Source organism: Pseudopipra pipra, chromosome 11 (genome assembly GCF_036250125.1).
Source record: "Pseudopipra pipra isolate bDixPip1 chromosome 11, bDixPip1.hap1, whole genome shotgun sequence".
Classification (NCBI taxonomy): Eukaryota; Metazoa; Chordata; class Aves; order Passeriformes; family Pipridae; genus Pseudopipra; species Pseudopipra pipra.
This window is the reverse complement of record NC_087559.1, coordinates 9,761,678-9,784,191: the sequence shown is the minus strand read 5'-3', so window position 1 is coordinate 9,784,191 and position 22,514 is coordinate 9,761,678. Positions and strand designations below refer to the sequence as shown.

At 44.0% G+C, this 22,514-nt stretch overlaps 1 protein-coding gene across 2 annotated transcripts in view; it reads left to right on the top strand.

The window, feature by feature from the left end:
* Positions 1-22,514, top strand: part of SETD5 (SET domain containing 5) — a 65,247-nt gene that overhangs the window by 9,589 nt on the left and 33,144 nt on the right. Inside the window, exons 2-6 of one of the 2 annotated variants that reach the window (XM_064667383.1) lie at positions 16,087-16,261; positions 20,065-20,170; positions 21,055-21,266; positions 21,587-21,645; positions 22,048-22,235. In XM_064667383.1, the coding sequence (XP_064523453.1) occupies positions 16,191-16,261; positions 20,065-20,170; positions 21,055-21,266; positions 21,587-21,645; positions 22,048-22,235 (636 nt within the window). In that variant the 5' untranslated portion in view covers positions 16,087-16,190. Of the gene's footprint in view, positions 1-16,086; positions 16,262-18,934; positions 19,062-20,064; positions 20,171-21,054; positions 21,267-21,586; positions 21,646-22,047; positions 22,236-22,514 lie in introns of those variants that run through there. The other variant, XM_064667385.1, reaches the window with a different exon arrangement.

The following is a 22,514-nucleotide window of genomic DNA, read 5'->3' as shown; positions in this document are numbered from 1 at the left end:
ATAAATTAATAAAGAATAAAGCACTAGCATGTTCTAAAAGTGAGACTATACAGTGAAACCTGCAGTCATTAGTTAGGCCTTTCTTGGGTGCAGCTTGGGACTGTCAGCTTGAAACAGGTCAGCAGAAATTTGTTGAATCACATGGAGAAGAGGATCTCAGGGAGAATGAAATGGCATGTCCAAATGCTGATGTAACTTCTCTGTTTTTTGCAGAACTGTATGAAAATGTAACCAGGATCCTCTTGGTGAAATCCCTTGACTGAAAAATCTTTTTTTTCTTTTTTTTTTTTTAAACCATGCCACACAGCAGAGATAGGTGGGGTGATTTAGGAGCAGGCTGTTCTTGTAAGCAAAGTTTGTAGCTTTCTGTTGCTCTTCCAGTGTCAGAGTTCAGGCGTCACTCCTTTGTCTGAGTAATAGTGAAACAGTCTGTTCCCATGAGTGTCACTGTGTTGGGGTAACGCTTGCAAGGAATTCTAAAATTTTAAGTTCTATATGAAGAGCAAGTTGTGAAGGAGGAAATAAATGGCCTTGACACATATTTAAAAATTGATGGAAACTTTTTTCCAACGTTGTTAAGAGGGAGATGGTTGTTACTGAAATGGTGTGTGAATGTAAAATGTAAAAATGCATCTTGAACAATGGGAGTTTCTATGGAATTCTGTTAGTGTTGAAAAGGTGTGATTTAGCTTAGGTTAAAATCTCTCCAGTTAGACTGATCATTGCTGGTTTTGGGAGTCTGCTTCTCACCCGGGATATGTGCATGGGCTCTTAGCCTTTACTGACCAGGAATGAAATGTGAAATGGTGACTGAAATTTTTTTCAGGTGCTTTGCTCCCCCACTCCCTCTGAAAGTCCATGCAATGCTGCCAGGACAGTGTGTCCCCACTCCTGTTCTGCTCAGAGCTAGATTTAGCCCTAGCTTTCATGTCTAGAAACACTGTGTGTGACATCTCAGGAGTGGTATTCTGATTTTACTGATAGGAAAATTAAGACACAAAAAAGGAATTAGCTTGCGTAGGACATATTATAGGCAGTGTGGAGGTAAAACATGCTAGGGTTGGGAGGGTTTTTTTTTGCTCCTGGTCTGCAAATTGCTTCTCTTGGACTGTTTTAGGTAGCTCTCTCACCCACACCAGTTCTCACCTCTGCCCACATGTCCATGTTCTATGTTGCTTCTGTCTGTATCTTCAGTTCCTTTCAGTAAAGCCATTGGTGACTTTAATACTGCTGTTAGTAGGTGTGGTGGGGAGTGCATTATGTAGTGGGTACAGGTGAAAACATCTCCTGTGTGAGTTGATGATGGGAAAGCTGTGGTAGTATGGGCCAGGGAATTTTTCCTGCTTGTTTTCACTAGCTTTGTAACGCTACAAGGTAGTTTGGGTTATGAACAATGCTGCTACTGATTTGTACCCATCAGGACTGATAAGCTATGTGAAGGGGCCTTCAGAGTATTTTGGCAAACTGTGTTTGGATGTTTAGTGCACACAAAATCTCTCTGCATTATTCAGGAAGATAATTCCTGTCTGTGCTGTTTTCCTCCTGCGTTGAGATCATTCTCCTATCCAACCGTTACCCAGCTGAGGTCTCGATAGTTCTCAGTTTTTCCATAATGACAAAATCAAATTAACCCTATGATGAGTGGTGCATGTGAAATTCCTTTCGGTTAAAGCACATTGCCCTGAATATTTCCTGGCTATTTGTTTTCTTAGGGAGAATTCAGCATCTTGTGTTTGAAAGAGAAAGGAGAAAAGATGCAGATGAGGAAATGCTGTTGCTTAAGGTACAAGGGAGGAACGCATAGCTTGTTTCTAGAACATAATCTGTCCAGCTGTGACTTAGTCATCTCCAGTCTTATATAAAATGCGTCCAATCTAAATAGTTGAGCATCTCCCTCCTGAATGCGGCAAACCAGCGTCTTTTATGCTTATGTGAAGCTGTAACAGGCACAAGCCATCATCTTAGGAGTACCTTCATACTTGTGAACCTGCTGCATCCATCATACTGTCAAGCCTCATTTACTCATGTGATGGGATTTTTTTTATTTTATTCTGTTCCACGTTTTTTTCAAGCTTAAAGAGATTCCTTGCTGTTGGCAGGGAATACAGCACTAATAATTCCAGACAGGAGAGCAGAGAACGTAACGTGAGAACAAGAGTGACTCTCCTGAATCAGACTGAAGGTTTTGTTCATCTCTCACAGGGCCAAAAATTGATGTTTGAGGAAGAATGTAAGGTGAGGAGATCAGAGGATCTTGGCTAACATCTCTAATTTCAGTGTAGTAGTTCATGCTGTTACATTACATCCAGCCCTGCTCTAAGTCACTTTGATTTCACATAGCTGTTTTTTAAGGAAGGGGGGATAACTTGACTGTTATGACAAGCTTTTATGGGATAAGTGTATGTCCACATTAGTCTTTTGTTTATATAATTATGGAGGTTTTGGAGGGGTGGGGGAGATTTCTGTTAGTGACAAGCAGGAACTTGTAAGCTTTGTAGCAATTGGCATGTGTGAGTTAAGATGCTCTGTGCTAGTTCAGGGATGATGGACAGCCTTGTTTGGGTAGTCAAGGAAACTGATGCCGTGAGCGTGTTGTTAAATAAATGTATTGATAAAGAGAGGTGCTGATAAATCTTACCACTGTGGACATGGAAGATAACATTTAAAATTCTATCAATACATTTGCCACTAATACATGTTTCATGAAACTAGGGAAGCTGGCATCTTCAGTCACATATATGCAGTGGAAAAACAGTCTCCTTTGGAGGAGCACTTAAAGCTGAGCTTCACTTGGGTAATATGAAGCATTCTTCAAAGGCTTCTGAGAAAGTGTTTGATGTAGTTTTAGTTCTAAAAGAAGTTCTACACTTTTTTCCGTAAGAGCTACAAATGTACTGTGCTCACTGTGAGGACTGAATGGCTTGGGTTGATGCTGCCCGGGGACCTCTAGGCTGCAGCCTGTGGCATGATTTTAAATTCCCCCCAAAGAATTGAGGTAAATCTATACACTGTTTTTTAGGCTGTGCTTGACAAACATGGCCTAGCTCACTTGTAAGCTGCAGTGCCAAGTGTAAAAATGACTAGGTGAGATTTTCCAGTCTTTGTTAGGTGGAAAGTCAGATCATCAGAAGGTTATTTTTGGCCTTAAAATACATAGTTACGCAAAGACTTAGTGGCCCTGGAGAAGAAATGAGCAATGCCCTGAGCAACTGATCCAAGTTGGCCCTGCTTTGGGGGGAGGGAAGACTGTTTCAGTCAGTTTAACCTTCAGGGATCCCTTTAAACCTGGATTATTCTGTGGTTCAGTGGAAGTTGGACTGGGTGTAGGAGGTGTGGGGGACATGCCTGTTTTGGGTGGAGAGGCCAAGAGGTAGGAGGAGGAAGGCAGCATACTCTGATACTGGAAATGGTTGTGCTGGAGAAATTGCATTAACATGAAGACCTGAAATATCTGAGATTGGAACTTGGCAAGGACACATCCAGCTTTATAGAAGGTTGTGGGATGAAATCAGATTTTAATTTGCTGCTGTTTAGATTCTTTTTATCTGGATAGCATAAAAGATTTGATGATTCTTCATCAGAGATACATTAGTGGGATAATAAAGCATGTTTAGGGATCTCTGAATTGCTTTGTCACATTTCAACAAAAGATATGAATCCATCCAGTTGCAAGGTGATGCATTTGTTAGCAAAACTGCAAACCCACCTATAAATTGGGAAACAGCAGTAGCTCAAAGGGCTTTAAGGTCTTTAAAGCTAGTTGCCTTTACACTGAACTTGGGCCATTATTTTATTTAAAAGGGTTTATGTGATTCTTGAGCGTATTGGGGAGGAAAAAAAAGTGGGGGAAAGGAATGTGAAGCAAAAATAAGTAATGTTATAAACACAGCAGTGTTGAGACTGATACTGGAATTGAATTTTGGTTTCCCTGCTTCAAGAAGAATGCCAGTGTATTTGGAGAGAATTCAAAGGACAGCTGCAGAAATGATCCAGGGACTGGAAAATAAGCCTCATGATGTGAGGTTTAAAGGAGCTCAACTTACTCAGCTTATTGAAAAGACAATTGAGAGAGGACTTGATCTTTCTCTAAAAGGACTTGTGAGATTTGCTGACAAAGGCATAGCAATATCAACTGAGGTTAGACAAATTCAATTTTGAAGTACAGTTTCATTGCAATGATAATAATTAAACACTGGAATTGTTTAAAGGGAAGGGGAAAGTAACAAATGTTCATTTTTGTCTTTTAAAATAGGCAAAATTTGCTTCTTTCTGGAGAAAATATATCGTGATTTTTTTTTTTTAATGATGATAATACTCCTTTCCTGACACTGGAGTTTATTTAAAAGTTTCATGCCATGATCAGTTGGTGCAAGTTCAGATATATGAAATTGCAGTCACAACCAAGATCGTGAAATTAAGATGAATTTAGAGGAGAAATAGTTAAGCTGGTGCTAAAAGACTGCCTTGCATAACACACATAAGATGTGAAGGGAACTCTGAAATTTAATGCTTTGTGGCTTGCATCATTGGAACTCAGTTCTTTCCCATACTGCGTTGCTTCAGATGTTTTAAGATATGGTTAAGGCTTTCTGAAAGCCCCTACAGAGAAGCCCTGATGTAACTGTGTACAGTCACTGTATTCAGATGAGCGTTCCCGAATTCCAGATGACCACAGCAGAAGTCTGTAAATCTTTTTCATCCTTTTTTAGAAACAGTATGGAAAAAAAAATGGCACAATGGCAATATGATTACAATTCTTCTGAGAGGCAGAGTAAGCACAAGCTCTCCTGGTAGGGTTCGTTCTTAAGTGAATGTAGGATATTCTCTATCTCTCAAGTTAACTGGATTTAGTCAGAAAGTTTATTCACATTTGAAACAATTCTAAATAATTGTCAGAAGTAGAGTTCTAATGGTGGTTTTTTGCTGGTTTTCACACCATCCCTATGAGAGTACTTCAGCAATTTCACTTGTCCTTCACTTTGTAAATTCACCTGGGGAACTGAGTGACTCAGTTTGGTAATGGCTCTAGATCGTGCTTCTACTTTTTATTTGCATTTGTCCATTCCACCACTCCCTTGGTGGCTGCCAAGTTTCTATATTTCCATATTCTCTGTTCCAGATGCCTTTGCAGACATGCAGAGCTCTTAAATTCCCTTCTGGTAGCTCTCAGAATCTGCTGCTTTGTGCAGGTGGAGCTGTCCCGGCCGGTCCTGCCTGTGTGAATGCTCATCCTTGCCTATGCAGAGGAAGACGTGGAGCTACCTGGGCTGCTCTCTTCTCCTGCGAGGCTGCATTCCTGCCTCTCTTCTCCTCCTCCTTCAGGTCCGGCCAGGGAGGAGCCCCACTGCTGTCACCTCTGCAGCTGTGCAGTAAGAAAATGCTTCTGTGTCCTGTGGAAGAAGAGGAAGCTCAAAACTCTGTAGCTTTTTGAAAGTTAAATCTTATCAAGTTGTCACATAAATTGTGCTGGTTCTGAGGTGGGAAAATAGTTGTCTGGCAGCTGCAAGTTTCCTTGCTCAGGGCTAAAGGGATAGCAAAACTGCAGAAACGTGTTGGGGCACTACACAGCAAAGCAAAGGCCTCCAGCTTTGAGATCGAGTGCAGCAACCCCTGCTACTCACCTTGTCCAGACAGCCCTATCTGCCTTAACCTGCAGGAGCGACTCGCAGGAAGTGCTGCACTCAAAAGAGGTTGTGAAGGCTTAGTTTAGAAGTAAAGAAATCTCCCCCTTCCTTGCCTTCTCTCTTGCCTGTGTCATTGTCCCCCTCTCCCCAGCACTGAGAGGCTGCTGGAGATGACCTGCAGGAGGAGGGCTGTGAGTCTGTTCAGCAACTCTTGCATTTCAGGCTCTTAAGTTTCATAATGTGGTTGTACATACATATGCTTAGTTGCACTTATGATAATCACGAAAAATGTCCTGAATGTATTCCTCTGCTCATAATTCAACATTCAAAAAAGCCACTGATGGAGGTAGCAGATAGCATTACACAGATGTGTTACAGAACTACTCACTCAGCATCACTTTCCTGTGAGCTCTACGTGAGCACCCTTGGCCAACTGTTTGATTTCAGTACTCCTGTGTTACCACCCACAAGCAGTTAAGGTGGTTGGTGGTGTGCTGTGCACTCAGAGAAGCTCTTCTCAAAGGAAGAATTACTAATTTATCTTCAAGTCATCAGAAAAAAATCAGGTTTAAGTGACTTTTGTCTTTAGTCAGTCACTGGTTGCAGATTTTTGACTGCTAATTTCTGCTCGTCTGCATTTACTCTGAAACTATGTTCCACTGGATTATCCCCTTTTAATCTTGTTAATTAAAAAGTGGGCTATTCAAAAAAGTGACCGTGGCTCTCAGCACTGTCTGTCCCACTGAGCTTTGCATTTCCTGCCAGCAGTTAGGAATTAGGTATTTGGGAGCTTCCTGAATAAGCGTTACTTTCCTCTCTGTGGTTGTAAGAGCAAGTCTTTGATTATCTTGTTTTATCAAAAACTTATCCAAAGATCTTAGCAAAATTTATATTCCTTAAAGCTTGGTGGGCCAATATATTGTTGGCTGGTGGCTTATTTTGTAAATCTGAATAGTGGGTGAACATCTACCGTACACAGAAGATCCAACATGCAGAGCTGGGACATGCCATGGTGACGTAGTAGTACTTGCATTTTGGGATCAGTGCAAATCTTACCAGTGCCAAAATACAATATAATGTGAGATGCAAGTAAGCCAGAAAAGTAAAGAACATTTCTTGGACATAATTCAGCATCATCAAGCAGTTGGAATGCCCGGAAGGGGAACTAAGGCTTTTTGGCTGATACGCTGCCTTTGGGCCTTCATGGTTGCTCTCCACCACTGTCCTACTGACTCAGTCTAACAGGTTTTATGCTGGGAAAAACACATCTGCAGGAAATGTGTGAATTTTTTATGGGTCCCAGAACCATCTCAGATGACCAAGTGTGCCACTGGGTACAGGTGCCTGGGCAAATGCAACAGTTGGAAACGTTTCCAAGATGTTTCCTACAGAAGGGCTGTGGTGGGGCAGTGCAGCAGGCTGAGCTTTGAAACCTGTCACAATGCTGGAAGATTGCTGAAATCCTGTAAAATTCACTGAATTTTAATGCTTAATAGTGATTATGTAGCTGAAGTATTAATGGATCTGACTCCTGCTGTGTGTGGCACAGGTTGCAGGTGTTTTTGTAGCCCGGTTTCCCACTCGAGGCACATGGGACAAAACGGTGTTTGTTGGAACGTGGCACAAGAGCATTACATAAGCCTGGAATAACTTCCTTACAACACGAAGAAAAATGTATTTGCATGATCTCGAACCCAGGTGCAAGGCTGCAAAACTTGCCAGTCACAAACCACAGAGGCCAGGCTGGAGCCGGGAGGGCACTCGGTGATGGTCTGGGCAGGGGGGGAAGGGTCAGAACGAGTCCTGTAATGGAAAGCAAGGCTGAACCTTCGCGTGGGAGCTGCGGCTCCATAATTGCCACACTGTGTGATGTTGCCATGGCTGCCCGGGCAGTCCCTGCGTGGTTTCCTGGTGTGTGAGAGCGGGGCCGAGGCTGCCCTACGTGTTTGGGGAGCTCAGGCGTGCGCTGGCAAGCCGCGGTGACGGGAGGATCCCTGTGTGGGAGACTGGAGGCTTTGAGCTCAGTCTCTCCCCCATCTCTTCCCTCCCAACAGATCGGAGGACAAGCTGTGATTTTTTTGCAGAACTTTAAAACCCCCTTTTAGTTCTTTCTCTCTATTGTGAGGTCCCTCGTTCTGCCCTAAGCCAGGGTCGTGCTGGGACCGAGGTGTCAGGGTGAAATGAAGGCTCCTGAGGGGCACGAAGGAAGGCCTGGGGGGGCTTGCTGGGCTGGGGGGACTCTGGCATGTTTTGATCCGAGAGCCTTTGGCTGCGTTGCCATCTGCATAGCCTGTGAATAGTTTTCTCTGGCACAGACCTTGTTCTTCAGTGTTGCATCATCTCTGGGAGAAAGGCCAGGTCCGGAGCCCCAGCACAAAGGCTTTCTGAAGCCGATGAAGCTTGTTCTGTGTGTGGAGCGTCTCTCTCCTTCCTGTCGTCCTTTCCATGAGATTCCTGAAGCAGCCTCCGTCCGAGAGCCCCTTCGTCAACAGCTGCTTTATCTCCGCCGCTTCCTGCACACCTGGCTGATGCAATGTCTGCCTTGGAAGCGGCTGCTGGAGTCTCCTCTGGAGCTGGGTTGTTTGCCCCGGCAGGGAGTGGCCAGGCAGGCAGCCTTTGTCACGTGTGGGGCCTTAAATAGATGTATAAAGGACGTACAGCGAGACCTGCGAGGCAGAGAGTATTTAGTTGGGATTATGGAGAAATCTTTTTTCCAATACTAGGGCTGGAGGTTGCAGTCCTACTCCTGGCAACTTGTTAGTGGTTAGCTTTCCACTGGTTGTAAGTTTGGGACGCTGCTCTGTGCCAGTAAATTCTGCTGATTCCCCTTCTATATTCAGTGACTTCCCATGACTCTGGACTGTCTGGATTCTCATGGGAACTGTAATTGTCTGGCTTTGGATTTGATCCTAGTTATTGCCCTTTATTGCCATGTTTCCCTCTGACCTCGCATGTGGTATAGGCTTTTCTCTGAAATACCTTCAAAACACAATTTCAAGGTCTAAAGGTTTTTTTTCTTTTTGAGGGGAGTTGTCTGACAACCTTTTTAATTTAGGGTTTGTCTACTTAGAAAAGTTTTATAGTTACACAGGTAAAATCATTCATGTGAATACTATTACATCCACAAGCAACAAAATTTAGAACAAGGAAGCACTTTGGTCTGCTAAGATTAAATGAATGTTATTTACATTATTTAAATTAATCTTGAGTCTTATTTTATCCGTAGCCATTTTCTAGTGTAGGCAGGCTTCTTAAATTGAGTCTGAAAACATAGGATATATATGGACAAGGTGTGGTAGACTGAGCAGTGGTGATTTCAGTATTGCTGTTCCTCATTTTCTGCCCTATTGCAGAAATGTATTGCCCCTAAAACAGTGTCTAAAAGGGAATATATGTATTTTACCTGTTTCTGCTTTTAGTCCAGTCTTCTTGGCATCAACTGCAGTTGATGAGACATGGCAACGTTTCCTTCCTGCCACCTGTTTTGGCAAAGGCTTAGAGGAGACAGTCACAGCAGTAACATCAGCTGCCACAGCTGGATTCACTGGAGGTTAGTTGTCAAGCTCTTAATCTCAGAGTATCTGTTCTGAACCTTTTTGTTTGCATTTTCTTATTTTTGTGACATACAGACATTTGACTGTTCTCATTCACCTCATGGGAAAAAAGAGCAACAACCTCACAGTATAGGACCAGCATAGCAATTAGAATGTTCCTGTCACTGCAGAATAGTTTTGCCCCATGACTGTCACAAAATCAAAAGTTTGTGGAACTGAAAGAGGGATGTTTTTCCTGTTTCATTTATTTTAGTAATTTTTGTACCTTCAACTCTGTGGCACTTTATTATAATTTTTTTTCCTCTTGTGTTGCTATATATCTTTCAGAAAATAGGAAAAACAGTATTTGCAAAAAGAAGTGTTTTCAGGGAATTGCCTTCGTTTAGTTTTTGAAAATATAATTTTAAGTGCTTCAGACTTGAAGGATTTGTCACCTTCACCAACAACTTTTAATGCTGTGAAATAGAGGCTGTGTAAAATAATGTTTTTAAAGCATAGAAAGGATTCTTTTTGAATCTATGGTACCATTATTATTTAAATTTTATTTTGATGGTTAACTTTTTGTTAAGGAGAGTTTCATAGTATTGTGAGGTTTTCTTGAAGACTTCCTCTGTTTATGACCCTTAGGTTTGTGAGGACTTTCATATTTTGGTTGGGATGGTCCTTTTGCCTTTACATTGAGGCTGTCATTCCTTTAAAACATCATCTCTGTCACCTTCCTGCTCAGCAGACTGTGTGTACAGACCACACAAATGCTGCCAGGTCACTTCTTGTCAGTGTGGGGTGCAGACAGAGTTTCCTGGTGTGTGCTTGCCACCTCTCCATAAACTTACCGTGGAATAATTTGGTCTGCCACGGATCACTGCTACTCTGTAATTTGCTTCCACTTTCTAATATGGCATATTTATGGAATTATTCTTATGTATGAACTCTTCAACCAATTTAAAATCAATAGGAATTAAACTTTCCAGTAAGGTTCTGTGATGCAAATTGGATGTCTTAAGAAAGTCCAAACAAACCCTTTTCTGACATCTCCAGCTCTGGAGTGTTTTGGACTGTCAAGAATGCAGTTGAATTGTCCAGGAGAAGGTATTTCTGGAGGCAAAGTCTTATCTGCCCTTTCTTTTTCTCTTATGAGATTTTTATTTCTTATCATAATACCTGAAATCCTAAGTGGTTCTGAAAGAAAAACACAAGATTTTCTTTTTTTCTTGGTCTGCAAAACAAAGAGGTTTTGCATAATGTCTTGACTGCTGAAGCAGCAGCAAAGTTTTGAGGTTATTCCTTTTGCTTTTCCAAGTAATTTCTGCAGTCTTGGGTCAGTTGCTGAGAGTACTTGACTATGCATTTTGTAATTTCTCTGCTTGATGGTTTAATTTCTCTCAGTTGCTCTCTGTCATTGTTTGTAGTCCCTTAGGGTGTAGTTCACGGAGGAGTTTAACTAAAATTGATGTTTTCTTCATCAGATAAAATGACAGAATCCTGTGGATGGACATGATGAAAATTGTCTTAAAATGGCTGAAACCTAGTTTACTTTTTTTTTTTTAAATTAAATTTACTTAGTTTCCAGCTGTTTCCAAATTTTATCAAAATTGATTTAACTTGCTTGTACCTCAGTTTTAAACATGACTTCCATAGCCTTCACTGGACAGCTTTATCACGCTGATTTTAGCTAAGTAGGTGTGTTCATAGACATGTGTTGAGGTAGTGTCTTGTGCTTCCATGGAGTACTTTAGTGGGAATTGTTAATATGATTTCATATCTTGTGTGGATCAATTTGACTGATGCATAGGCCCGTGGATACCAAAAGGTGTTTGAAATCACCCATGTCCTAAAAGCAGCAGTCCCGCCTTTCCCCAGTTCTCGACTCCAGATCTTGTGCAGAGTGGTGAGCAGGATCAGGTCTCGCTGAGTTGTTGCTTTTTGACATTTTACAATTTTGAAATGTTGTCATTCTTCTTCTAGGAGCATGTTGGTTCTTTGTCAAGGTTCTCTAGATTCCAGAGAGCAAAATGAACTCTGAACCAAATGCATACATACATTCATTTCCTTTTCCATATGGTTACATACATATAAACCAGGGGACAGTCTTGAGAAAGCTCTAAGACAGATAAATCTCCAACCATCGCACTGTATTTGTCAATAATTTGGTTATCATGGCATGCATAGCTAGCAATGAATACCTGTGTTGCCTAATAATTTGATCCTTTCTGTTGTAGGCTGGGACTGAGTTCTCCCAGACCCCGTGGGATAGATGGATGGATGGATTGCTGTCTTCCTTTGTCAGCCCACTAAGAGATGATATATGGATCTAATGATAATAGTGAATACTCATGTCAATATTTCATTTTTTAAAACTGGCAGAGTTGTTTTCTTGCTGCTTAGTGAACCCAGCTTGTTTTCAGAGCAGAGCCACGCATTTGTATTGGTAGATTGAGGCACAATTCAAGTACTTTTAGCAATCTGTATGTTTCAGAGTAAGTTGGAGCTAAATGATTTAAGGATTTCTCTGCTTCTGTGTAGGTGTCCTTATAGAACAACATGACTGTAATCAGGGGAAATTGATGCGTTTTTTTGAGCTAGCTGGTTTACACACAAAAAACCTTGATGTGATTCTGTTTGCCCTAAAGGTGTTTGCCCTTCTGTGAGGATCTGCCCTTGACATGAGGTTTGTGGGTGTGCTGGAACGAACAGGCAGTGCTTGATTGGACTCAGGTGGACTGTTTTTGTATTTGAGTGGCACTGGCTGATGAGAGAGGAGCTTTTAGCATGGTAATGGAAGCACTTATGTTTACATTAGATGTCCCGTAGATTTTGGTCTTTCTGAAATTTCACGTGGAAAAGATGAATGAAGATCTAAAATGCTACACTTCTTACACTGTTCCACTTGCCGAGTGGTTTGCTGCTGGTGCAGATGACAGTGTAAGTATGAACTGGTCAAAACTCACTGCCTCTGTCCCACGTGAGGCTGGATGCCAAGGAAGGCTACGTGGCAGAGCTGCTATTACCAGTTTTCCACCAGCTTGGACTGGCCTGTGGCAGTATGAGATGCAGGAGAAAAACATGCTTTGAATTCGATGTGACCGGTAATGGTGTGAGAGCTTAAAGATGTGCAACTCATTATACAAGGAGCTTATCCTATATAGGTGACTTATAGGTCCATTGCTGAGCATAGAGAAGGTGATGATGGTTATTGTTTGGACACTACCAATCCTGAGTTGTCAAAAGTCTTGAATCTGTGTCCAGTTTTGGGACTTCAATAACTGGAGGTGTGGGAAGAGGTAAAGGAAGCACTTTTCTGTCCTTTGATATCTGCGAACAAGAGATGTGTGAGAAGTGGTCACCGTCAGTGCACACAGGGGATTTCACTATTCTCCCTGCCCTGGCTCATATGTTGAAGTTGTGTATAATCAGAGAAGGCTTTTCTCAGTTTGTCCGGGATGTGTTTGTACCGGCGTTACATTCTTACCATTCTCAGCCACGCATGAGACACTGGATGCAGGATAACAAAATACCTTAGGCCTTCTGTGGACAGACTCACAGAGGTGCACTGACCCTGCAGAGGAACAGGATGAATCTCTGTGCTCCCCCTGTTTGGTAACTGCTTTGCCCTTGGGTCTGTGGCTGTGGGAGGGTGCAGGGGGTTTGTTCTGTCCCCCTGAGGTTGTAAAACATCACCTGAGCAGCACCAAATGGTGATGGAGTCTGAATTTAGGTAACACATGCAGTCTGTGGGGCTGTGCCCAGGGGTTTTTGTCTGGGGGTGAATCTTTCATGGCGCTCACAAATCCTTTGTAGACTCTGTCACCAAGTCTTGGACACCTGTGCCAGGGGGTGACTATGTGACTGGGACACAAGTGAAAACAGTGACAACCACATCATGAAGGAGGAAGCTCTAGTGAGCTCTTTGACTCAGCATGCTTGATTGTCCCTGTTAGTACAGACTTTTATAATAATGAAGAGAGTTTCCAGCTGTAAATTTTCTGCATCTGCTTTATTTGTACATGGATGGCAATGGTAGTGGAAGTGAGCCAATGCAGTGCTGCAGCTGTTGTGTCCTAAACAGAGTTCTGAAAATTAAAATGGCTTAAACCTAGTTTTAAAGTATCTTTAAATGCTGCATTTTCGAAACCAGCTAAGTATTATTTACCTGTTAGGCCATCAAAATTCCTGTTTCCATTTTATATCAAAAAGAATGGTGTCAGAAGGGAGACAGGTTTGTGCAGTGGTCTGAAGATCATCAGATTTAAATTAAAGACTTTGAATTTTAGTAAAACTTATTCTAGTGGCACCAGAGAGAAGTGGGTGTGATATTTTTTCTTTTCCTGCATGGCCCTATTTTTGTGAGGAGAGGTAGGAAGGTCCTTGGGGACTGTATATACAGAAAATTAGCCAGTTTGATGGGTGAACATTCTGATCTCAACTCCAGCACTTTATGGTATTGGGTGTTACCAGGCCAAATTTCATGAAGACCAGACTGTAATGTAGCCTGAAGGTGATGTGGTCTTGGACAGCATTTGAGGTTGGTCTCAGCAATTCATTTTGAATGTCACATTGTCGGAGTTGAAAGTACACATAAAATAGCAGCAACAAACAGTAAAATCCGAGCAGGGGTGATGGTTGAGCAAGTATTGCTGGGTCAACACAAATGTGACTGAACTGGAATTTGCCTTGTCTAACCTTTCAGTTTGGTATTTCATATTTCTCCAGTAATCTCCTTCCCAAAAATGGGAGTTATCAGACCATTTCAGTGCAACAGCCTTTGTACACTGTTGATGGAAAGAGGGTTTCCTATGAGAAGTGCCAGAAATCTTGTCCCAGTTACTCCAGGACTGACCAGGTATCCAGAAGCTGCACCTGAAATCTTCCAGTTCTGCTGAGTCACGAGCAGGCGGGAGGCTGGAATTTGTCCTGATGAAATGTCGGGCTGCTGCCAGCTGGGTATAGTCATGGCAAAGGCAAAAGATCGATATGGGAAAAAACATCTAAACAAGTATTTAAAAATATTACGGGGGGGGAGAGCTTTCTATGTCTCTTAAAGGGAAGGGTGCTTCAGACATTGAGAAGCTTGTCCTATTTTTTTAACCTTGTGCCAGAGTTTTATGTGACTAGATTGAAGCAGGGATTGATGTCTGTAGCTTTTAGCTGTATTTTAGCAGCAATTTGTCTCATTTCGTGTCAGTGTAGAAATCACAACTCTATCACAAGCATGAGAAAGGGTAAATAAGACACTTCCGAAAGGTCCTTTTATTTTTCTTTTAATATTTTTCCAGAAAACGCACTCAAGAATGCTAGGCTGTCTTGTGTTGCAACTGCCTGTGAGCTTAGTCTTCCCTCTTTTTCATCTCCCACCTCCCTGTGAGACCATTGCTTTGGGGCATAACAGGGAATTGCCACAGACCACTTAGAAATCTTTACCTTCTACTTCTGTAATTTGCTGTATGCCTGTCATACTGTCAGAAAGATTTCTCATAGGGATGTATACTGAAGAAGGAAAGTATCTCCTTGTGCCAAGAGAAGTGGCCTGTCTTTTAAGATAGGAAAAGGCAATATAGCGTGTGGCATTTAAACTTTTTGACTCTAGTTCTTCCTTCATTTGCCCTTATAGTGAGTGTGTGTTTTGGTGTTTCTGGGGGGTTTTGTGTTTTAAACAATGGCTGGACTGTGGTGTCCAAAGGCAGTTCCCTGTGAGAAATTCACTACCCACAGGAAAACTTGGCTGGCGGCCTCTCTGTAGCCCAAGAGGGTTTGCTGGCAGAGCCCCCGAGATGCCGGGGAGCATGTGACAGCAGGAGCCGGGAAAGGCTGCGGAAAGTATTCCAAGCTGCCCTTAAAGTTTAACGTGCAGAGAGGGCGGTTAAGTCGTCACCGTTTCTCTTTGGTTTTGGAGTTACCTTTGCTGCCTGTGGAAACGCAGCCTTTCTCTGTATCGTGGGGGAGTTTCTTTCGAGCCGTGTAGAATAATAGCTCCTTTATGCTCGTGTGTGCTATTGAGGTTATTTACATAACGAGGAGCTGATCCCGTTTCACCTCCGGCCGCCATCCGACCCTCGGAGGGTGGCGTTCAGCGGCGATCCCGGTCGGTGCCGTAGCCGAGCGCCGCGCCCGGCGGGGACGGCGCAGCCCGGGCTCCCCCGGGGCCCCGCCGTGACTCACCCCCGCTCCCGCTCCCAGCCAATGGTCCCGCCGTGTTCCCGGCCGGAGCGGCCCATGCGCGGCCGCCCAGACGTCTGACGTGGCTCTGCCGCGGGGAGGTGTCAGCCCGGGCCGAGCAAGGTCGGGCCCCGCGGTGTCGGGGCTCCCTGCGCCGAGCCGTGGGTGCGGAGCCCAGGACAAGGGCCTCGCTGGGCGAGGGGAGCGTCGGTGGCGTGGGAGGAGCCACGCTGCAGGTCACACTCACCCGTGCCGCGGGCCCGGTGAATGCACATGCAAACTGATCTGCGGTGAGACGGGTCAGCTCAGCCCACCCCGGCTCTGCCTCCTTGTCCTCCCAGACGGCGCTTTGCCTGCAGCTTGTTTAAGGAAGGAGTTAGGAAATGCTGATGGAGGGCTGTGGGTGATAGGTGACAGCTGCTGCTTATATGCAGAAGGAGCTAATAGATTGCTTATCTGATAATTAGTCCTAAGTTTACTTGGGGGAGGGGGGAAGTATCATTATCAGCTTTAAGGCAGAGCAGCTCATTGTATGTCAGTCCAACACTGTAAAAAAACTCCCCCAAAACCCCACCAAACTACTACCATCTACCTTTTCCCTGGCCCCACATATGAAAATGAAGTAAAACTGATGTGTCACGTCACTGATGGAAACATATTTCTGCTTTTCTTTTGCTGTGAAAGCCTTCTTTGGGGGTGCACAGGGACACCTCATGCTGTAACGGCGATGCAATGCTTTGTTTCTACCCTGGTAGGTTTCCCCATGTCCGTGACGTGTTGGCCGAGGCTCTGCGGCTCCTCTCCGCCCTCGGAGCGGCCAGTCGCTGCCCTCTGGACTCCGTGATCCCCGACGGGCGTCATGAGCATTGCAATCCCTCTGGGAGTCACCACACCAGATACGTCCTACTCCGACATGGCTGCAGGATCGGAGTGAGTGTTACCCCACAGAGAGGAGGAGAAAGGAGAAGGGGCGGGTGTCAGAGGGCTGATCTGGAGTGGGGCTGTAGGATCGGTGCTGGTGCTTTCTGCACCTGGGAGAAAGGGGCTGCTGGTCCACTGGCTGTATGAGGGAAGAATGCAGAGACAGACTCTGGGTGTTAACAAATGCAATGTTACGGAAATTGTTAAGTTTGACAGAGGAGATGGGGAAAAGGAGAATTCCAACAGTATGAAGCACTCAACTATGGGTTTTATATCAGTTTGACTAGTAAGTCTGTACTGAAGTGCAGGCAGTTGTGCGTTTGCTCTACCCATGCTTGGCGTTGGCAAGGTACAAGCCAACTCCTTTTCCAAAAGCTGTAATGTGAGAGATCAGCATGCTGAACCTCCCTCTCAGTAGAGCCTACTGGCTCAGACTTGTTACCAGTCTTATATGACTGATTTCCAGACACCTTTGGAGCTTGACCAGAGATGTGAGGCAGCATCAGCCTGCGTGGACACCTTCATTTTGTTTCTGCCCCTGAGCACGTTCCAAGAAGCACACTCAGTGAGCATCCCTCAGGGTCTCCACCACAGTATGCTGTGCAGGACTCTCACTGCAGCCATACCTCTGAGGCCTGTTGGAGGAGACTTACCATTTCTTTTAAAAGACTTGTCAAGAACATTTCAAATTCAGGAAATACAGCATCGTGATATCTTCTTAAAATCCTTGTTAGAATGATGTCAGCCCGGATGAGTACTGTGTTTTTGTCGGGGGTGAGAGGGAGGGCTCAAGTTAGTTATTCCTGTGTTTTTCTTCTCCCCCCTGCTTTCTTGCATCCTTCTTTGAAATAAGAGCTGTAGTATCCCTTTACAAAAATTTACAAATGGCATTTTGGAGACAGATTTCCTCCATGTATTATTAAAGCTACCTACTGTGCAAATACCTGCATGTCAGGTTGATCACTGTAGAACAGAAATTGCTCCAGACTACAAATTTTGAGCTGTAAGAGCAGTGGGCTAAGGTACGAATCACTGTTTTTCCCTTCCATCTTGCCCTGATTTGACTGTGCACAAAGTTTGACTACACAGTCACACTCTCTGCAAGACTGCTAATGCCCTTTTTTGTCTGTCTTGGCACTGGCCCCATTCTAGGTATTCTCCTTCGTGAGGCCTCATTCCATCCTAAAGCCCACATTTTTATATGTTCTTTTTAAACAAGGAATCAGAAGTCACTTATCTGCAGTGGGTACGTGATCCTTCACTTTTCAAGATCTGACATTCAGTATTGCTTGTCACCCTGCTTCTCCCACAGCAGCACTTTGAAGACTCAACATGCAGGAATTTTAAACTGTTTATGACAGGAGGAAGAGTGCTAAATAGTTTGGTCATGTACTTTGCTTTCAAAGCTGAGCATGGTAGAGAGAAGAGCCAGATATATCTGCGCATGTCCCTTGTAGCGTTTCAGTATCAAACAGACCGACTGTAAACCGTCTGCAAAGCATTTTCTTTTTCCCTTGTAAGAAATTTGTAGGTCCAATTTGAGGCTAAGCTAGAGTACTTTGAAAAAAGGCTTTTGAAGATTTCTGAATTGGTTTCTCTGTTTTCTAAAACTTGGGAATGCCAGCACTTTATTCTCCAGTCTTTGCATCGATGCACTGTTACTGCTGAAGTGTCCTTTGTGGGTCTGTTCAAAGCTAAGGCAATCCTTCACTTTGCCTTTGAAACTCTACTAGTTGGAAGAGTAAAGTCTGGGGTACCTGAGCTTCTTGTCTTTTACAAGGGATTGATTTCCAAGATGTGCATCATGAAGGCGATAGGATGGTAAAACTAGCTGGCCCTCCTTACAGGATGAGCTTTAGTGTCTTCCTCGGCCTCTGATACAGAGAGGAGGTGAAAATGGTGAAGAGTCTTGGTGTTCATCTGAGGGTGATACGGACGCTGCAGAGTAGTTTTGCTGTGTTAGTCTGACTGCATAGTGGAAGTTGTGGAAGCTCCTTGGCACGCTGCTGCTGAGGAAGCATTGGGGCCCCGGTGTTGTTGCCCCTGGACACCGTTGCACCAACAATCCTGAAGTTTTATTGCTAATGCTTGCGGCAGCATTGCTGGTATTGCAGGCTGACTGTGGTTAGGAATGTGGGTGACTTGGACAGAGGACTTATCTGCTCCTTAGACTGTTTAGGCTCTTTTCCTTCTAATATTGTTTCTGAAAATACGATTAAACCTAAATGGATTTAACACTACCAATCTGGAAGTCCTAGAGGACTGTTGCAAAGATCCAGCAAGGCTGGATTATGTGGCAAGCTTTACAAGGTGCCTTTTATTAAGAAGTATATCCTTTGAGAGGAATCACCACCTATATCTCCTGCTTTTCACAGTTTAGCTGGCTGTAGCCACGCTGAAAAACAACTGAATTTATCATGTCATGCTCCTAAATCCTGAGCTACAGAAGTGTCATTTGCATAGGTGTAAGGCCTTCTACTTTCTGCAGTTCTTTGTACAAGAACTTATTGCTCTTTTATGTTGAAAAGACAGGTCCACTGTACTCCAGAGTAAGCCAGAAGCTCAGAGGTTGGTGCCATTGGAGAACAGATGAGGTTCAGTGGCAGGGTGGGGCAAACTTCAGTGCAGCAGTGATTTCAAGAGCTAATAGGAAGTCCAAAGGGCACAGGGGTTAGTGTTCTTGGGTGGTGCCTAAACACTGCCCCACGCGTGATCGCCGGCCATTGTTTGAGTGCCACCTGATCCACGCTGACCATGTAGAACCCACTGAGAATCCTGCAAAATCTTACCATAGCAGCAGAGTTCCAAGGTAGAGTTCTCCTTTTCTGTATTTTTCTTTCCTCCTTGCTCAGCTCCGTGCTATAATTTTGACAAAGATTTCATCTGCAGGCACGATTCAGTAATACTCTGCAGTATTCTGATAGGGACCCTTCTTCTGCTCTGTGCAGAGGTTATCTGATTTGTATCTTCTGCTTGTAACAGCGTGCTTTCTTGCAGGTGTTCCGTCTGTAGCCTCATTATCTAATATCCCCTGCATTGAATTGCAGCTATCCCTTCTCTGAGTAGGGTTTCTGCAGCTTTCTGCTAAGGATATACCTTTCATTTTTAGCTGTTTTTTTTCACCACCCTGTGGTGGAAGAGTGCATTGTACCTCAGCAGCACATTTCCTGTTCTGCTCGTTGGGAGGTTGCTGTATAGAAAGCACAGGGTGAATCCGATCTGTCTGTAGCCACTGCCTATCCAGGGCATTGATTTGTTGCCTCTTTGTAACAGGAGTCTCCAGCTCCTGGTAGTTGCTGTCAGGATAGATGCAGGTTTCATGCAGGCTTTATCACAGGACATCGGACTCAGCTAACAATTGGTATCTGAGGGAGAGAGAAACAAGTGCAGGTGCAGGAAAGCTGCTTAACTGCAGTTGAAATAAGCTGTTGCAGAGATAAAATGGCAGTACTGTTCAGTGGCTCTGAGATTAGGCTGGCTGAGTTCAGATGTGAATGTTGAACCAGACCCAATTTCCTCAACCATAAGGAAACTGAGCTTCTTACATGCTAATTATCTTTTTAACTTCCCAGATTGAGACCCAGTTTAATGAGTTATCTAGGGTGGCCCTTACTCAGTTCCTCCCCTCTGAAAGCAGGTTCATCCTGTACAACTTTTGCACACATGATGCTTGGTGAAGTGTGTAATAACACCTTGATTTCATGAAGTTTCTTCATTTTGAGCTCATGTGTTCAATAGAAAAGAGCAGTGAAATACTGTCACTAAAAAAATGATATTGTATTGATGGGTTTTACTTCTGGCCCTTTCTGCAGCCCAGAGTCTGTGGAAGCTAGTCCAGCTGTCAGTGAGAAGAATGTGTACTCCAGCCACGGCTATGGGGCCACCCAGAAACACAGCTATCGCGGGCTGCCTTACGCAGTGAGTACTCTCTCTGCAGTGAATCAGCTCTTTACTGTCTACTTTTACTCTTTTTCCTTGTTCCATAGTTCTTTGCCTGTTAAGCCTTAGGAGTTTTGGCTTATTTATTAGGGAACAAACACCGAGTTACAGCTGAGTTCTGCCATACATTTTTCGTTTGTGTGTTTATTGTTTGTGAAGTCCTGCATACTCTACAGCAACCTTTATTAGCATTCTAGGTGATAGATTTTTAACTGAATGAAGTATATGAATGAAGTGTGACTATATATGAATATATAACATTTTCCTGATGGTAATTTTATGCCCCATTTGGTTTATTGTGCACTATTTATACTTGTTTCAACTGCACAGATTTTCATAGTGGTAACTTATAACAATGAGAATCAATGAACAGTCAGGAAGAATGGGAGTATAGCCTGAAGCTATGGGAAGAACAGGATGTCACAGAATCACTGAGGTTGGAAGGGGCCTCTCGAGATCACATAATCCAGCCTCCCTGCTCAAGCTGACTCTGCTTGAGCAGGTTGCCCAGGACCATGTCCGGTTGGGTTTGGAATATCTCAACAGGCAGAAACTCTACAAAACATCTCAAGGCATCTGGTTCCGCTGTTTAAACACTGATGTAATCTCAGGTTATTAGCAGTACAACAGTTAATGTCGAAATAGCCTGGTTGTTTTCATAGGTTTTGAGTTTAATTCATTGGTGCTGAAGGAAACCATTCACATCTTTCAGAGCTATTGCTTTGCCTTCTTGGTAGATTGAGGAATTCAGGCTACTGTTTTACACCAGTTAAATATTAACCTGGGAACTGTGGATTTGGGACTTCAGCTTCTAGGCATCACATCTTCACGTTAAAAGTAGTACTGCAAATACTCGTTTTCAGGATCATAATTACGGAGCCCCTCCTCCTCCGACGCCGCCAGCCTCTCCTCCTGTCCAGACCATTATACCTCGTGCAGAACTGAATGGCCTGCACTCGCCTGATGAGGAGAACTCCGGGGACAGTGAGAGCTCCTCAGAAGGAGAATCAATTCCCACTTGGTGCCACTGCAGTGTCTCCCAAGATGGTTTCCTCCTCAAGTGTGAAAAGTGCAGGTAAGCTTTGGTGCAGTGCAGGTCTGGGCTGCTCCTTGTGTTGACTTCTCATACCGAACCGTGTCACCTTTGGGCTGTGGGACAGACTTCCTTTTGCTAACTGGAGAGTTCTTTCCAGTGCTTTACCCACTATTGACCCTGCTCCTTTGCGTTGTCAGCCTGACAAGTGTTGGTGGCACCAGGAGTGGAGATGAGGATGTTAAATCGATGTTCTTATCATCCTGGGCCCCACTGAGGGCACGCATCTTGTGACATCCTGTTGAATTTCAAGTGACTTTACTCCTACAAACCAGCTTCAATTGTGCATTCTCCTTTGGCAGAGGAATGAGCAGGGGGAAGGTGATCAGACTCCGCCGCCGGAAGCAGGACAACGTGTCAGGTGAGTTGGAGGGTGTAATTCTGATGATGGTGACTTTTGTTTTCTATCTATGAGACCTTTGTCTTTTGGATGCTGTAATCATCTAACTGTGATCACTGCCCGCTAATGTTCTTTGCCTCCCAATCGCTGGGATTTTCTCCTCTCCTTACCCTTCACCTCAGTTAGCACTTGGGAGAATCAGATTATCTTGTGAACAGAAAAGGAAAATTTTCATCGGTGTCATTCTGTGATATATCAGAAGTTTGGGAGACCCATTTCCCGTTTGGGTGGGAAAACTGAGGTGATAACTCTCAGGGAAGAGTTATGCAGGGTCAGCCAGTCGTCTTGATGGAAATGGGCATAAGGGTCAGCTGCGCTCTCGGGGATGAGAAGCCGCTGCTAACAAAGCACTTCTGTCTCTAGGCGGGGACAGCAGTGCAACCGAGAGCTGGGATGAAGAACTCTCTCCCTCCACGGTGCTGTACACGGCCACTCAGCACACTCCCACAAGCATCACGCTGACCGTCAACCGCGTCCGCAGGACCAAACCCAAGAAGAGGAAGAGGAGTACGGAAAAAGCTCGCACTGCTCCAAAGGCCAAAAAGATCAAGGTATGTGGAGTGAGACAAGAGTTGCTGCAGTTCCTACCAAATGCTGTGTGAAGTGTTGTTAGGAGCAGGCTGACAAGCTGGCAGTAGACAAGAAACTTTTGTCCTGTCAGGAATTGCTCTTTCTGGTGCAATAATGTGACGCCTTGTATTTGTGACCTGCTAGAGTATGTGGCTGTTGGTTTAAAAATTGCCTTACTGGAACTCCACCCTTATTTCCTAATGCTGTCCATTCATGCTCAGAGCTTGGACTCAATTACATATTTTCCCTTCTGTATTAGG